The sequence below is a fragment of the Sander lucioperca genome, chromosome 16 (assembly GCF_008315115.2).
Source record: "Sander lucioperca isolate FBNREF2018 chromosome 16, SLUC_FBN_1.2, whole genome shotgun sequence".
NCBI lineage: Eukaryota > Metazoa > Chordata > Actinopteri > Perciformes > Percidae > Sander > Sander lucioperca.
In genome coordinates, this window is record NC_050188.1 from 18,701,698 (window position 1) to 18,718,303 (window position 16,606).

The window sequence follows — 16,606 nt, forward strand, 5'->3', positions numbered from 1 at the left end:
TAGGGAGCGCCTAGATTTCTAGGCTAACAAGGTTTGGGTTTGATCGAAGAATTTGTCAATGATTTCAACAGATGGAAAAGTCTATATTATCTTTGTACATGTTCACCAAATGGTGGGTATTTCCATAAAATTGTGCCTGAATAATGTAATAATTGTCTCTGTGTACATTCTTGATATGCATATTTTTGTTTCAAAATGTAATAAATAATTGATCAAAAAGACTTACCTTGCTTTAACTATACAAGAGATCTATGTATGCAACAGTTATGTGGGATACAAATATATGTACTTTATGTTGGCCATGTTTAGTTACTGATTTTTACATAAGTATGTAAGTAAGTCAATTTTATTTATATAGCCCAATATCACAAATCACAAATAAATACATAAATAAATATGGTCCCTTTTTAAAGTATCACTATATATAGCTAATTCTTTCCCTTATCTCCTCTACAGCTATGTTCTTCCCACCTGCCCAGCCCATCAGACGCCCCCAGCCATTACCAGGCTGTGTGTCGTGCTCTCTATGCCGAAACCAGGGAACTACACACCTTTCTGGAGAAGATAAAGAGTGCCAAGGAGGTAAGAAACTGGCTTGTGACTTCTGCGAGTTCTTGATAAATCTGGTGAGAATAAGTAACAGTCAAGCTAAAAACCCTAAGATGCCATCTGCTCACCCTCTTCTTTACCACAACAATTGAACATACACTTGCATATGAAGTGACTCACCTTAACCTATTTCAGAAATGAGTAACATCTACTCTTACTTTTAAATAATTATCACTCATCCACATTCCCAAAGTTGGCTTATTTTGTCCATGAGTCATACTTAAAAAACATTTGACTCATTTGCGCGTCTCAAATCAAAATATGAAAGGAAGTAAAAGTGATAGGGAAAATTGTGCTTAGAGGCACAGAACAGATTAGAGAAAGTACCAAACTCTCTTTCCCCTGGGAGTTACCACTCTGCTGCTTGGTATGTGGACTTACTGTGTAGAAATACATTGGTTGAATTAGGATCTTTAAGGCCAACAGGCTTTTTAACACTGGGAAAAGAAAATACCAGAGTGATGACCAGAAACTGCACAATAACAACAAAACAGCCCACAAAATGGTAATGCTCCAGAAGGATTGAGACTACGGTGGTGTCCCTGTATGACCTCCTTGTCAGACCAGTTAAGAACTCATCATTGATTAACGCTACTTGGCATGACTTTACTCTTCATGGACATGATTTGGCATCCTGTTTCTGATTTTAGTATCAGTACTGGAGTAATTGAGTCTGATTGGTGATGGATTCCCTATAGAGCTTCTTAGATACAGCATGTTTTAGACTATTAACCGTTAACTGTTAATCAAGATGTGCTCATTCTTTTTAATCATTAATTGAAAATGTGTCAGCATGAAAACATACTATTAAAGAAATACACCATAGAAGATGTCCAAAAGCAGCTTGAGCAGACCCAGATATTACAGGCCAGCATGTATGTGTAATTATTGGCACAAAATACAAACCATAAGAAATTTCTGGATGACGTGAATATTTTGTGTGTGAAAGTGTTGTGCATAAACTCAATTAGAAGAGTACAGAGCTGGTGGGGAAAAACTTCCCCACTTTTTTTTTTTCCCCCCCCATTTGCCCTATCCCACTCAAGTATTCAAAATAGAATTACATTCTTGTACACTCTAACAAGTACACACTTTGTGTCCCCTGATTGGGTTGAGGTTTAGAGTAGATGTAGCCACATGACTTATTCCATAGCTGGTCAGACGGTGTAGCTTTGCTGTACAGTATGTATGTACACACTCATGCGATATGTCCTGGCTGTGTCCTCTGCAGGAGGCGCAAGTCATGCAAACAACCTTATGTAATATATGGTTATAGAATCAAGTTTAACCTTATTACAGCAATTTAAGAAGCTTACAGGAGGGGGGCACCAGGGTATATGGGCTGCTTTGCACTCCCTGTAGCACTGAATGTCACTGGACAGTTGCTAATAAGTAATCATCCTTACTTATCATGTGTGATACTATTTTATATTTTTAAACATAGTATCACACATGCTTCAAAATTAAGAGGCTAGTCTTTCTTTCAGATTCTCTCGTTGTTGTTGTTTTTTTCTTTTCTGTCAGTGTCTCAGCTTCTTTTTTTTATGATACATTTTTTTTATTTTTATATTTTTTAACATAGAACATACAGAACAAACAACTACAATCAAACAAGAACCAAAACCCTCTCCCACCCCCCACCCTCTGCGGTCTCAGGGTAAACAAAACAAACCAATATACAAGAAAACAAAACAAAAATCACACCTTGCCTAGTCGCTCTCCTCTACTTCTTGTGGTGTTGAGGTCATTAGGACCGATACCTGTGCTGCTGCGTTTTTCCATAGGTCTATAGTCGATGACTTGGCTTTGTTAATCCTTGCTGTAGAGAGCTCCAGCATAATTATGTCCAGGAAGCACGCCAACCACTGTTTTATACAAAGCGAGTGGGGGGGTGGGGGGGGAGCCAGCGCTGAGCTATCATTTTCGTGGTTGCGGTTGAGCCGGCTAGCCAAATTTTCTTCTGTCTCCCAAGCAGATGTAATTTAAAGTCGTCATTAAGTAACTATCGGCTTCTTTTTGTTGGATTCCCTTGTCTGTTCTGCCAGTCTAGAGATAAACCAAATTATTATATCATTTGTTGTGAAAGGTCGCTAAGCCACAGGTTAAATGTTGCCACGGTTTAAAAAAGGAAGGAAGTCCTGGTAACAAAGGCGAAGGGTAAATTGGCAGGCAGCAGAAATGCATTTGGATATTGGAAGAGAAAGGTCAGATCAACAGAAAAAAAGATTAGGCTTAGGAAGGAGGAATGAGTTTCAACAGTAAACACAGGTGTGTCGTGTGGATGAATAGATGTGTTGATAAGACGAAAAGCAGCTGCAGCTGTCAACAGAGGACCCTTTAGGATTTTCTTTTTTTAACATAATTTATTGGGCTTTTTTTCCCCTTTAATTGATAGCACAGCTGTGTGGGGGGGGGGGCGGGCAATGCAGTGGTAAGGATTAAGCCTTGAGGATGCACACTCAACCAAGTGAGCTACCAGGGTGCCCCAGCTTTTCCTTTTTTTGATCTGAGAGTGATATGGTAGATCATGTTGGTTTCATCTGACCTAAAACAACCGATAAATCAAAACTTAATTTAGATTTTTATTTATAATATAAGTATAGTATTTGACTGTGCCTATGATAGAGGAAATTTAAAAAGGCCGTATTCTTTTGGTGGTGGAGCTGCTAGAAAAGCAACCTGTCCCCTGTCCATCCAATCTGGGAAGCTACTTTGTCTGTCCTCACTCATTGCACAGTCATGATAGTCAGTGAAAAACAACTCAACTGAAAGAATAGTGTGACAGCAGAGTAACTGTTTACAATATCTGGACTCGCCACATGCAGCTGACGACATTTGACATTTGAACTGGTCACCCAGAACTTTCAATAACTAGCTTGTGTAGTGATGATTCAGCAGGCGGACATTAATAGCAGCCATTAGTTGACTATTGGCTTCTTTTTTTCCCCTCTGGTCTGCTGTCGATAAAGAATGAGACTGATATCATGTGAAACAACGTTCAACATGGCAGTTTGCCAGTTACCTCAACTTAATTTCAGCCAGTACTGTGAATGCAGTGGTACAACTTTTGAATATCATGACATTGAAAAAAAATGTTTCCCCCCTTCTTATGTATTTCTTGTCTTCTTTCTTTGCCAGAACCTTCGAAAAATGGAGGGCAGTACTCGAGGGGAACCTGTTAAAGACCTCGATGAGCTGCAAAATGCAGATTGGGTAAGATCATTTTTTTATTTTATTTTTTTCCCTACACTAAGCACCAATAGATTTAACTCTGTGATCATGTGTTGGTAATTACAAAACATATGTGCTGCAGTATTTTAATTATATTGCATGTTTTTTATTGTCCCCACCAGGCACGGTTCTGGGTGCAGGTGATGCGAGATCTACGAGATGGTGTTAAATTAAAGAAGGTTCAGGAGCGTCAGTATAACCCATTACCCATAGAATACCAGCTGACACCGTACGAAATGCTGATGGACGACATCCGCTCCAAACGTTACAAGCTGCGAAAAGTCATGGTATGGGAAAAGTCAAGACAAGCATTTATTTCTATTTCATTAAGCTTTTTTCTTTGTTTGGAAAAACTGTAGACCTAAACGTAACAATGAGATGTTTTGATTTAATTTGTGTTAATAATAGTCACATTTCTTAATGTTCTTACGTGGCAATGGTAATTTCTCTCTGCAGATTTAGACAACCCCTACAGTGCAGGTATTAATTTAAGTCATAATCCACATCAAATTTAACAATGTCATTCCAGGTGAATGGAGACATCCCGCCAAAGTTAAAGAAGAGTGCACATGAGATCATTCTTGAATTCATCAGGTCGCGACCGCCTCTCAACCCTGTGAGTAGTACACAACACCGTGCCAGTATGTCAGAAGATATGTTCCCCAAACTTAGTTCAAAGTGCCCTTACAGTTTTAGTCTATACGGTATTCAGTATACTATATAATACTGATATCTGATGTATTTTCAGTATTCAGTTTGGTAACATTTAGGGAGTGCCTCGTGATAATCATCATGTTTCAACCAGATTGTTGTCATTTGTTATACCAGCACACCAGCATTCACAGTAAAAGCCAAATGACTTGATGTGAACGATGGGAAACATAATGTTACATGCATGTCCATCATCACATGGTGGTGTTGTTTAAGTGATAAACTTTGACTAATAGAAGTGTTAAAGGCCTAATGCAATTACAAAGCATGCATATTTCTTGGGAAGTGTGAGGGGGGGGGGGGATCTCACTATAGTCTGGTGATGGCAGTTGAGTACTCACTTGGTGTACTCATGACAGGTTGCAGCCCGTAAACTGAAACCCCACCCACCACGTCCCCGGAGCCTCCACGAGCGACTGCTGGAGGGCATCAAAGCTGAAAGGAAGCTCAGGCCGGTCTCACCGGACATGATCCGCAGAAGCCGCCTAGGTGAGCCGCTAACAACTGCACACATTGACATACCTGCACAAATGTATGAAACTGTGCAGCACTCTGGACACTCTGTTCAAACTATCTACTAAACCTTTTTGTTTTATCTGAAGAAGCCCCGTGATTGTTTCTAATCAGTGAGCGTATGTCTGTTAACTTTCTGGTTTACAAGCCTAACCCCTTCACTCAGGACAAAAACCATTAACCATGTCTTAACCTCATCCATCATGATTACTCTAACAGACCTCTTCCTACTTCACTTAATCAGAAGTGTCATAGTGTTTAAACAAGGATTACGTGTTTGCTCTGCAAAAGTAAGAGTTGTGGTTACTGGCAAATGTACTCTTGGACTGATAAATTCTTTGGTTTGAACTTAATAATATGATTCCGGTATGTCATGCTGCTCTTTGTGGTTACTTTTATAAAAGCAATGCGTTGAGGTAAATAATCCTTGTGGTATGCAGTCGTCAGTTGGATCTAATGTTTCAAACCATTTTAAGGCTTTAATCAGATAAAAACAGCAAATAGTTTGTCGGTGTGTACTGTACAGTGCTTCTATGTGGTAACACAAGATGCCTTTTGTAAGGGGATTAAGGGGGGTCATATGGAGCAGTGGTTGCATAATCATACGTATGGGAGGCTATATATCCTAAACATAATATGGTCTTCATAATGTTAGATTTTCAGAAACTGTCTGTTTGCGAATATGTCTTGGATGATTCATTGACTTCACCGTGCATTTTAACTCTCATGGATTTCTCTTTCTCCTATTTGCTCCCATTTCCTTTATTTCAAACATGGGCATATCTGTCAGTCATGCGACCTCTTAGCATGTCTTACAGCTTTGACTCATCAGGTAAAGTTTCACGTCACCTATTGTGTTCCTATTATCGTACCTTGTGTTTCATTCCAGGCTATTTTTAGGGTTAGCTCCTGTTTCTCCCTGATTTTAAACACACCCTATTTTGTGTGTGTGCGTGTGTGTCACACTACTGGCAATTACGATACATACACCTACTACTGTACCTGCAGAAAAGATGGGTCAACACAGTGCAATCTAATCTCAGACTGTGTGAAATGGTCACCTTGGTCTTTGCTGGGAGGCAGAATAAAAACATAAAGCTTCAGAGCAGGAATTCTCAATTTTAGGCATGTCATTATGAATGATATACTGTAAGTTTGACAGCGTTCCCAGTATATAGTAGTTTCTGACAGGGACCATCTGTGATCTAGGTGATGAGAGAGAGCCATTGAGCCAGAGGCAGTATAGTGAGATTACAGATAATCACTCTGCCCATGCAGCCAGTCTGCCCTGCTCGTCACCCTAATCCGCTCTCACTGAGGAATATGACAAATTATATAACACTGGTATCAGCAGTCTACCTCCAGATGATTGGCTGAATGGCAGATGACCATCTGAATGTAGCACTACAGTTTCACAGGATGACCGCAATCCAGATGGGTGTATGAAGAACTTTTTGCACTGTGGCTGCACTCATTGTTATTCTCTGCTTCCCCTGGCACTTCCCCATCACTTACCACTCCCTCTGTGCTTTCCAGCTATGCACAACATATTTGTGTGAGCATAGCCCACAACTACACAGCATCCCCTCAGTAAACACCTGGTCTGACAGATGCTTGTTGCTGTCAAGTCCTCCCTGTGGTTCTAGTCTGGTGTCAGGAATTAAAATATAAATGTGTGTGTGCTCCTACTTACAGTTATATTCCCCTTAATTCCTTCACAGGTGCAGGGAAAAGCATCAGCACTCCTCAGGACTTGTTCCGCAGTTCAGGTAAAGAAGCAATGTCTCATGTGTATGGAGCCAGTATCAGTGGTGTCATCTTTTGGCCTTTTGTACCAAAATACATGAAGATTTTTTAGTCTAGTTTCCTTCATTTAGATGAAATGATTGAGGAGAAATCTGTAATATAATAAGCATATGATTGGGGCTTATCTTGGTCACCATGTGGCCTGTGTATACTGACTCTGTGGTATCATGAAGTAATAATACAAAGACACCCATAGTTTACAAAGGAGGCATGATGGCCAGCTGTTAAGATAAGATGATTCACTAGAATTTATGGTTCACTTGTAATACAAGTTAAATCTTATCTTTCACCCGCAGACACTCCAGATGCGCCCAGGAAATTAGCCATCAGCACCCAGTCTCTGGCCATTGGCACCCTGGGAGCCAATCAAGGTGGAGCGCCGCCCCTTAGCCAGAGGAAGAGGCTGCTCAAAGCGCCCCCGCTGGCTGAGTTGGACAGCTCCGAATCTGATGTAAGATGTCTGACTCGTATTGTCCGTGCTCATAAAATGATCATCACCCCCTTAGTCTCGCTTTGCCAGACCTTCCTCTACAGCACTGCGGAGGAGGGCCTGGCTAGTTCACACAGCATTCCGGGATGGGAGAAAAACGTGCTCTGGTTTATTGGCATTTCTTCAAACCAATTACAATCGTCATGGGCGGTGCTAAGCACCGGGCAGAGCCATGCTGTCCATGTAAAATAGCCTCGGGAATGAACTTGTTTTGGTGGAACGTGTACGTTCAAAAGTTGTTTTAGTCGTGCAACAGAAAACTCAGATTAATAGTAGATAGTCTAGCTAGCTGTCTGGATTTACCCTGCAGAGTTCTGAGGAGCAGTTAACCATAGTCCTCATAAATCGACCAGAGTTTAAAATTCCAACACAAAGGAAGCGGAAGTTACCGTACATCGGCCGAAAAGGGTGAAATCCGGCGGAATTTCCGGTGGCAACGGAGCAATCCCGGATGTGGAACGTCGTGGATGTAGACTATCACCCCCTTAATCCAGTTCCAAGTTAGCAGCTTAAACAATGTTGATGCAGTATCTCTCAACTTCACTATCTGTGTTTCCAAAAGAAGAAAGTCATTGGATTTATAATAATTGGATTTATATATGCAATATTCCAAGTCATTTAAAGCAGTGCATCACGCAACTAAATCAGTGTCATTTTGTGGTTGACAGGAGGAGCCCACACAGAGCAGCTCCAGTATGTCCACGTCTTTGATGGAGGACACGTCACCCGAGTCTGTCACAGAGAAGAAGGGTATGAGCTTACCTGAAACATATTGTAATATATTAAATTCTGCTTTTTGGCCACTTCAAACATAAGTTGTCTTCATAATGTTCACATGTTGTTCTTTTTTGTCCCATGTCTCCAGCTCCTCCAAAGTTCCTGCCTGTCTCTGCCATGCCACAGCCAGACAAGCGTCAGTCTCCACAGAGGTGGCACTCTATCGAGAAGGAGGCCCCCACCTGCGTCTGCCCCTTTGTACCTCCATCCAGACAGAGCTCCAAGTCTTTGGTATGTAAACTGTGGTTGAATGGATGAAGCCTCTGAGGTTGATGACAGAGCTTTCTGCATCAGTTGCAAATAACGTATATTAGGTAATAAACTAAGATAGTCAAATTATATTTTTTATTGGTATAGCTAAGATTATTCTCCTTTTTAATGTCTCTGCTATCAGCTTCTTATCAGTCAAAATTAAAATCAGTCTGCTCAGTAATACAATATAACAAAATGAAATATGCGAAAAGAGTAAAAAGTGGTTAAGTGCAGGCATACATGTGGAACTGCAGAGTTTGTAGAGTAACTACTCATCACATAACAATTCAAATGAACTCTTAATCTACCAAGACCACCGTATGTATCTGTTGTACTTACTCCCGTCCTGTGACCGGTCATTCATTTGCTATGAGGTCATTGGTTTTCTGAGTAACTCTGCAGTGGTCATATGATTCTAGTGAGGTTGATGGCTGTAATTGAAACCATAGGACAGGCCGATTTAGATGGAATCGGTTCATTCTCACCACTTGCTAATTTAATGACAGACCTCTGGCGCCAAACTAGTGGCCCTGGTTTCAAACATCAATCGGAAGAAATATACTTAAAACCCTTGGAGGAGACAGCTCTCCTGGGGATAGTTGTCACACCATTTTATTATATATTTATGCCTTTTAATGTTAGTGATTAAATCCTGTCTTGCCTCATTTTAAAATGAGAATAATTAAACTTCTTTGTGACAGATTGAGGTATGAAAAACTCAAACATTTACAGATTTCTACTCACCCTTTTCACGATAAAATAACGAGTGAGTATTTTCCTTTACCTGAAGCTATGTTTATTTTCCTTTTTTGATACAAGCACATGCTCAAACATGCGTGGCCTTTCACATAGATACATAGACGTTGAGTTTCTCTAGTAGATGTTAAACAGTAAGATCTTTGTTGCAGTTTCCCTCCCTTTCTATCATCTAATGTCATTAAAATGTTTACACTGGATAGCTGTCTAACCCCAAAGACTTACTTACAGTCATTTCCTATTTTATATAATGCTGCAGCTGATGGCGGATCCCAGCACCAAGGTAACCTGGTCTGTCTATCCATCACCACATTTTAAAATTGTGCTTCATATATTTAGAAAACCATAGCGAGACAGATTAGGGGAGAAACAGGAGAGAGGGGAAGACTAGCAAGGATGTGTAAGATGTAGGTCGGCAGCATCCGACCTAGACACCGTCTGGCTTATCCTGCCATGAGATATGAAGACTGCTATCTCATTGAACACTTCTCCTTTTGAGAAGGTTGCTGTCAGATGATTTTTTTTACATCTCTGCAACAGCCGTGGCCAAAGGTCTTATGTTTTCAGGTTGCCCATCTGTCACATTCTTGTAAAGGCGATCTCTTAGGACCCCCTGTAAAGATTTCTTTCAAATTTGGGCCAAACATCCACTTGGACTCAAGGGTGAACGGATTAGATTTTGGAGGTCAAAGGTAGAGTTGTTCCGATACCAGTATCGGAAATGCCTCCGATACTGCCGAAAATGCTGGCATCGGTATCGGCGAGTACTGGAGTCCAGGCACCGATCCGATACCACGTAATTTATTAGAAATAAGAATCTATTTACTGGTTAGCTCCGTTAGCTCTGACACAGTTCTTCTTCGCTGCTCTTAAAACAGTTGCGCTGTTTTAGAGGGGCGAAGAAGAATTGATCACCTGACGCCTCCTTAAAAGAAGCTAACGTTAGCGCATCATGTCGGCGGTTTGGCAGTACTTTACAGTGGATGTTCCCACCAAGTGGATGTTCCCACCAGTAAGACGGCAACATGCAAGATATGCAAAGAAGCAATTTCGAGGGGTGGCACGAGTGTTGCAAATTTCAACACCAGCAACTTAATCAAACATTTGAAGACGCGTCATGCTAAAGAGCACGATGAATTTACCAAAGCTAAGGGGAAAAAGAAGGACGAACTGCAGCAGCAAACTCTGAAAACTGCATTCCAACGACGAGATAAATTCTCCAAAGACAGCCAAAAAGCGACAAAGATAACCGACAAAATTTTGGAGTTTATTGTCCTGGATGACCAACCCCTGTCTGTCGTCGAAAATGTGGGATTTTGCCGTTTAATGGAGCATTTGGAGCCAAGGTACTGTTTGCCAGGTCGTAAATACTTCTCCGATACTGCGCTACCCAAATTAAGTAATAATAATTAATTAATAATTAATTTAAGTTGCTGTTGCACAACTGTTTTATACTGTTCTATTTAAAAATAAATTTAAAAAGAAATGGCTTCCATTTGCTGTATTCATTCATGTTTTACAAAGGGTTTAATATGATTCAGGCCTTACCACAATGATAATCATATCACAGTCATGCAGGCGTAGTATGTGTTTTCTTTTTCTTTTTTTAAATACAGTGGTATCGGTACTCGGTATCGGCCGATACCCACAGCACGAGTATTGGAATCGGTATCGGGAGGGGAAAAATGGTATCGGAACATCTCTAGTCAAAGGTCAGGGTCATTGTGACATCACAAAAAGCGTTTTTTGGCCATAACTCAAGAATTCTTATGCTAACATTTCACATAAATACCTAATAGGTTAAGATGATGAAGTAATAACATTGTACATCCAAAAGGTCAAGTTCACTGTGACATCATAATGTTCTGCAAAAACGCTTTTCTGGCCATTCTTCAGCGCCATACTCAGGAACAGAAGGGGAGACATTTGTTGGATACTGAATTGATGACACTAGTGCCCACCTTGAAAAGTGTGTGTATGTGGAGTCTGGACAGACTGGTTGGCTGAAGCATACAATGGAGAGGCAGAATTCTAGTTTTGTCATGGGACTTGCTGTTATTAAATTAAATTTCATGCCACACCAGATTATTATTATTATATTAATGGTACAAGCTTGAGCTAGGAGAGTGTTTGTGAAATAATGGGTGAACGTTTTGAAAGTTGGCTATAAATAATAATGTAACTGGCAGCTTCTCAAAAATATCCTTTAGATCAATCTTTTATTAAATTGTATTTACGCATACTGTGTGTGTTTAGCTTGGTAGAATATAAGCTTCTGTTTGAACGTCCTGTTCCCTCTGTCTGCTGGTCAGGTGGAAGCCGCCAGTGGTGATCAGGGCACGGTATGTTACTGTTACTGCATATCATCAAAGGCACATACTGAAACACTTTGTGGGGGACCCATCCAGAATCCCATCTATTTAAATTGTTTTAGATGAATGGGACCTTGTGGTATGACCATTTGTGTGTGAATGGGAGATCTGCGGCATACTGAAAATAGCTCGGGGAAGGTTGAAAAAAAAAAAGATCTGTAAACATTTACTGCAGAGTCTAACATTTTCTAATCCAAGCCAACTGAAGTACAGTGAGAGTAAATGATTGGTGAAGAAGTTCCCTGAGCAATTTTCACTTTGACTTTGGGCGCATTAAGCTACTAAATTAAGACAAAAGCTAGATAAATATGTTGCAAATGTTAAATAGGCTCCCAACTATGTCACAAATCTCCTGGCGACCACAGCTTACAGCTTGCAAATTGGTTGCATGAAAATAATGGTTATAAAACAGCCATAGTATCGTTATAGGTCCATTGAGTAATGTCAAAAGTAAATGCATGGTGCAAAAAGAAAAGAAAATTCACTATGTTGAGCTGGCTGACTTTTAAACTTAGAAATCTTATCAGAGATCTGTTTTTTAATATGGACCTGTGATCGGGAATAAAGTAAATTTGATAGCCAAAAGCTGTGGACCACCAACATGACTGGAATGTTGCATTACCAGCATGCTCTGCATTTCCTGTTCATTGTCACACTGTCATGTCAGTGGAAGCATCATTTGTGGGTCACAGAGAGCATAGAAGATTGGTGTTTTCACCTTTACCATCTCATTACATGCTTGGTCTTTTGGTTACGTGGTGTGCAATGGGCAGTAGATACCATCACTCCTTGCTGTTGCACTGTTTTGGGTAATCTGTTTCCTAATCTGCATATATAAGGGTAGTTTGCTGATGTGATGTGTGTTTTTCCCTCCAGGAGGAGTTCTGCTATCCGGTGGAGTGTCTGGCTCTGACTGTGGAGGAGGTGATGCACATCAGACAGGTTCTGGTCAAGGCCGAGCTGGAGAAGTTTCAGCAGTACAAAGAGATTTACACCGCCCTCAAGAAAGGAAAGGTAGACACCACATATAGTTTTTGGGAGTGATAATTCTCCTCACTCATCAATTCAATGCAACAGATTCTATGTACCTTCTTCACCTCACCTCATACTTTCCTCTCTAGGTTTGCTTCTCATGTCGGATGAAGAAGTTCTCTCTCTTTACCTGGTCCTACACCTGCCAGTTCTGCAAAAGGTACATTGAATCACTAATACTAGAACTACTCAACTTAAAGGGGAGCTCCACCAATTGTACACCTCAAAGTCTGTTTACACATGTTGGGGAGTATTACTGTATGTACCTCTGTAGCCCGCTTCTCATCTAAGCTTGAGGCTAGCGACTCGAGACTAGCCGCTACTAGCTCAACACACTCGACTCTCCGACCCAACTGTCTCTGGTTGTGTTGCATTGTGGGTAATGAAGAATGTGTGGAATAAAAAAGATGATATCTCTGGTTCTGCTGCATCAATCCTGATCCTTTTGGTTTAAAACTGTCCACCATGAGTCTAACATTGTTATCGGAGTAAATTGGTGGAGTGCTGTTTCAGGATAGTGTCGGTTCAATAATGTTCAACATAACGGCTCATTCTTATCTTCTCCAGGCCTGTGTGTTCCCAGTGCTCTAAAAAGGTAGGCGGCTGTTGATTTTTATTCAACACACTTTTGAACACTCACTTTTTTGAATTTGTTGACTCTTGACATAACAAAATAAAACATTTTGTGTATTTTTTTTTTTATTTTTTTTTTACCTCAGATGCGACTGCCACCTAAGCCCTACTCCACCTTGCCCATTTATTCTTTGGGCCCCAGTGCTGTGGCTAAAGAAGAGGCAAGTGGAGCGTTTGCCCCTGCCGAGCCAGAAAAGCACCCATTTGGGTCTGGACACAGCAGACACAGCCAACGCAGAAGTGTTTACAAGTATGTTACTGTGGAACTCCCATTTCTTTTTATATACTGAGGAAATATGGTGAAAATGTCATGCTTTTTCAGATCAGTTCATTGTTTCTTTTCGTCCTCAGGTCATCTAAGCATAGCAGCAGTAGTAGCAGCAAAGATTGCCGGTCACAGGACGAGCCAGAGCTGCCAAAGGAGTTTACTGAGGACTGGGTCACCATGGAGATCTGCGTAGACTGCAAAAAGTTCATCATGGAGATCATCTCCTCCAGCAAGCGCAGCCTGTGCGTGGCCACCAAACGTGCCCGTCTCAATCGCAAAACCCAATCCTTCTACATGTCCTCGTCTAACTCGGTCAACTTCAGGCCGTCTGAACGCGCCATCAATGAGGTGTAGAAAGCGGGACTGCCCTGTGCACTTTTCTTCACGCCTCTCCCAGAGGTTAGTTCTTCAATGAAGAAGAAACAACCTTTAATGAAGCCAGTCCATCCCACCCCAAAGTTAGTAAAGGTTATTATACTTTACCCCATCTCAGGAAAAGTTGGCACGCTATGATTGGTCATGCCTGGTCAGGACTGTATCAGAGCTGCCAGATAACAAAGGAGAGCCATGTTTCTATAAGTCAGTGATCTTCAGGACACAGTGGGTAAAATAGTTAAATTAAAGGTGCCGTAGGTAGGATTACGAAGATCCAGGACTAATAACATTGACAACTTCTCAGTCCCTCCCCCCCTTTCCGCTAAAGCCCAAAACAGTCTCCTAAGCCCCTCCCCCCACAAGGGAGAATGAATGCATGTGCATGAGCAGTGATTGACACACAGTTAAGGCCGTTTTATGGTTGTGCGTAAACTCCACGCCGTCGCTCCTATGTCGTCGTGACCCTTTTGGAGTTCTGCGTCGGGGTTGAACACGTTTCTTTGAATCGCGGTGCATTTCACCGCCAGAACGCTAGGGGTGTGTGGTTTCCGGAGGGTCAATCGCGAAACTCTTTGTTTACTTATGCGTTGTGTGCCTCGAGCCGGCGTGTGTGTGTATGGGGAGTGGGTGATAGAGCGAGGGAGAAAGTGAGAGAGTGACGGCAATTATCTTTGGAGCGAGTTGTGACTCTAGAGGCATAGTGAGAGAAATTGCATTCCTCCCCCGTTGGGGCGGGGTAGCAACGCTACCAAGCCACGGTCGAGCGACGTGCATGGCCGCGACGTGTAGTTACATTTTTGGAGAGGTGCATGTCAGGCTACGGCGTAGGGTCCGGCGTAGACGCAGAGGGGTCTGCGGGGGTCTGCAGGGGTACGCCGTCGATTCTACGCAGAACCATTGTTGACAGCAAATATGACAGAAAGTTAGTTTTATAAGGCTTACCTACTGCACCTTTAAGTTGCTGATATCGCTAGTGTGAACCAGATAAGAATGTATATTTGACACGAGCGTGATCAGATGATACAGAAAGCCAAAAGCAGCAGTGATAATGTGTAAATAGTATAACGGCCCATCCCTAATCTTAGCTAATAAATGCGTTTTCTAGTTCCTGTTTACTTCTAGCACTCAGGATGAACAACAGATTGTCTTTTGACAGAAATGCACTGTAGATCCTCCTGTCAGTTTTTTTTGAGGTAGACCTCTGCCACTCCCCTGCCCTCGCTCTTATTCTTCCAGCAACAATTATGCCAAATGTTACATCATTCATTTTTTAGCCAGTTTAAGTGCATATTTACTGTTCTCTCATGTTGTAGGGATGACAAGTTGAAGGGGAGAATAGTCATATTATTTTTCTGGGTGGGGTTTTAGCTATGAGTTTTAATGTATATTCAATTCTGTGCCTGGTGCCAAAATGTAATTTCTTTCTTTGAATGCCTTTTGTAGTTATGGACCTATTGTACATATGTGTGATAAACTTAATGGGGGACCTTTTTAGGGTAATCCAAGGTTTCTGGCCCTTTCCATGTTAAAAGCTAGGCAACAGAAGCACAGAAATGTAGGGTTATGAATGTGTACATGCTGTATATCTTAATTGTTCTAAATTTAATATAAAAGACTTAACTCCAGTAGTATAATTTTACCATGTTTTAGGATTTATGCCTCTGGAGTTTATTTGAAATTCTTCTCTGAAACCTTTATTATTACTGTTATGTTTGTGTCAATATTAAAATTTTATTTCTATTGTATAGTTTATAAACTCCTCAGTGTTAAAATACTCCTCTAAATCGCACTTTTGTTGGACCAGTTTATTGTTAATGTTGGGTTCTTGTCTTATTAATAATTAAAATCTTGTTTTTCACCTCTTGGGGGGTCCATAGTGCCATTTCCCAGAGTTCCCCATGAATGAAAATGTGTTTGGATGGCTGCAGATTTTTTGTGTGAGAATGGAATAATGGCCAAAACTAAACACTCCATTCACTGAATGTAGGCAAGTATATAACTGTCATTGAATATGCTTTATGAACGTGTTTATATATACATACATATATACACACACACACGTGTGCATATAGTGTGTTTTGTGACCGTTACCAAATGAATACGAAGCCTAACCAGCTTGTTCAATAACGATGCCATGTGCCAGTGAAACCGTACATCTGACCAGTTTTATTTTAGACCTCTGTAAGGAAGGAATGTATGCATGCTGTACTGTGATCTGTTTGTTTTTATCAAAAGAATTCTAATAAAACCATCATGATTCATACTTTGACTCATGCAGAATTTAAAGCCTGGTGTTAAATTTAGTTTCAGGAATGTGCAGTATTGGACAGCAGAGGGGGATGGAGGTACAATGAGAGGAAATCATTCTGTTGCACTTCACATTACCCTGTGGTCATGGGGACATCAGGTGGTGGAAGGTGTGTATTACAGTTTTAAGTTACCGGTATTGCCATATTCAGAATTGATGTATCTGATTATGCTGATTGATTGTTGTCATACAAACAATGTTTGCAATTGACCAGATGCAATAGTTGTCGTTTTAGAAAAGTACATTACATTTCAAACACTTAGCAAGTAGTACTATTTTAACTTAATCTAATAGTTTACTTTCCTTATTTTACAGACTTTTAAATAAGTAATAATCAAAAATAATTCACAATGTTAAATTGTATGTTACTTATTTTTACTGAAATGAAACTGTATGTTTCTTCTCGCTTAGTAGCTTTCAGAATTAAGTGAATTTTCAGTACTGAAAGTTAAGTGTATATATGGCAGCCGATT

At 40.8% G+C, this 16,606-nt stretch overlaps 1 protein-coding gene across 4 annotated transcripts in view; it reads left to right on the top strand.

The window, feature by feature from the left end:
* Positions 1 to 16,088, top strand: part of spire1a (spire-type actin nucleation factor 1a) — a 35,008-nt gene extending 18,920 nt beyond the window's left edge. Inside the window, exons 4-21 of one of the 4 annotated variants that reach the window (XM_035992814.1) lie at positions 457 to 582; positions 3,748 to 3,822; positions 3,963 to 4,127; positions 4,370 to 4,456; positions 4,911 to 5,040; positions 5,855 to 5,896; positions 6,786 to 6,833; positions 7,167 to 7,321; positions 8,029 to 8,110; positions 8,226 to 8,368; positions 9,405 to 9,428; positions 11,458 to 11,487; positions 12,394 to 12,531; positions 12,639 to 12,709; positions 13,117 to 13,144; positions 13,269 to 13,432; positions 13,534 to 14,074; positions 14,800 to 16,088. In XM_035992814.1, the coding sequence (XP_035848707.1) occupies positions 457 to 582; positions 3,748 to 3,822; positions 3,963 to 4,127; positions 4,370 to 4,456; positions 4,911 to 5,040; positions 5,855 to 5,896; positions 6,786 to 6,833; positions 7,167 to 7,321; positions 8,029 to 8,110; positions 8,226 to 8,368; positions 9,405 to 9,428; positions 11,458 to 11,487; positions 12,394 to 12,531; positions 12,639 to 12,709; positions 13,117 to 13,144; positions 13,269 to 13,432; positions 13,534 to 13,804 (1,779 nt within the window). In that variant the 3' untranslated portion in view covers positions 13,805 to 14,074; positions 14,800 to 16,088. The remainder of the gene's footprint in view (positions 1 to 456; positions 583 to 3,747; positions 3,823 to 3,962; positions 4,128 to 4,369; positions 4,457 to 4,910; positions 5,041 to 5,854; positions 5,897 to 6,785; positions 6,834 to 7,166; positions 7,322 to 8,028; positions 8,111 to 8,225; positions 8,369 to 9,404; positions 9,429 to 11,457; positions 11,488 to 12,393; positions 12,532 to 12,638; positions 12,710 to 13,116; positions 13,145 to 13,268; positions 13,433 to 13,533; positions 14,075 to 14,799) is intronic. The other 3 variants (XM_035992815.1, XM_035992816.1, XM_035992817.1) reach the window with 3 other exon arrangements.
* Positions 16,089 to 16,606: the final 518 nt, after the last annotated feature.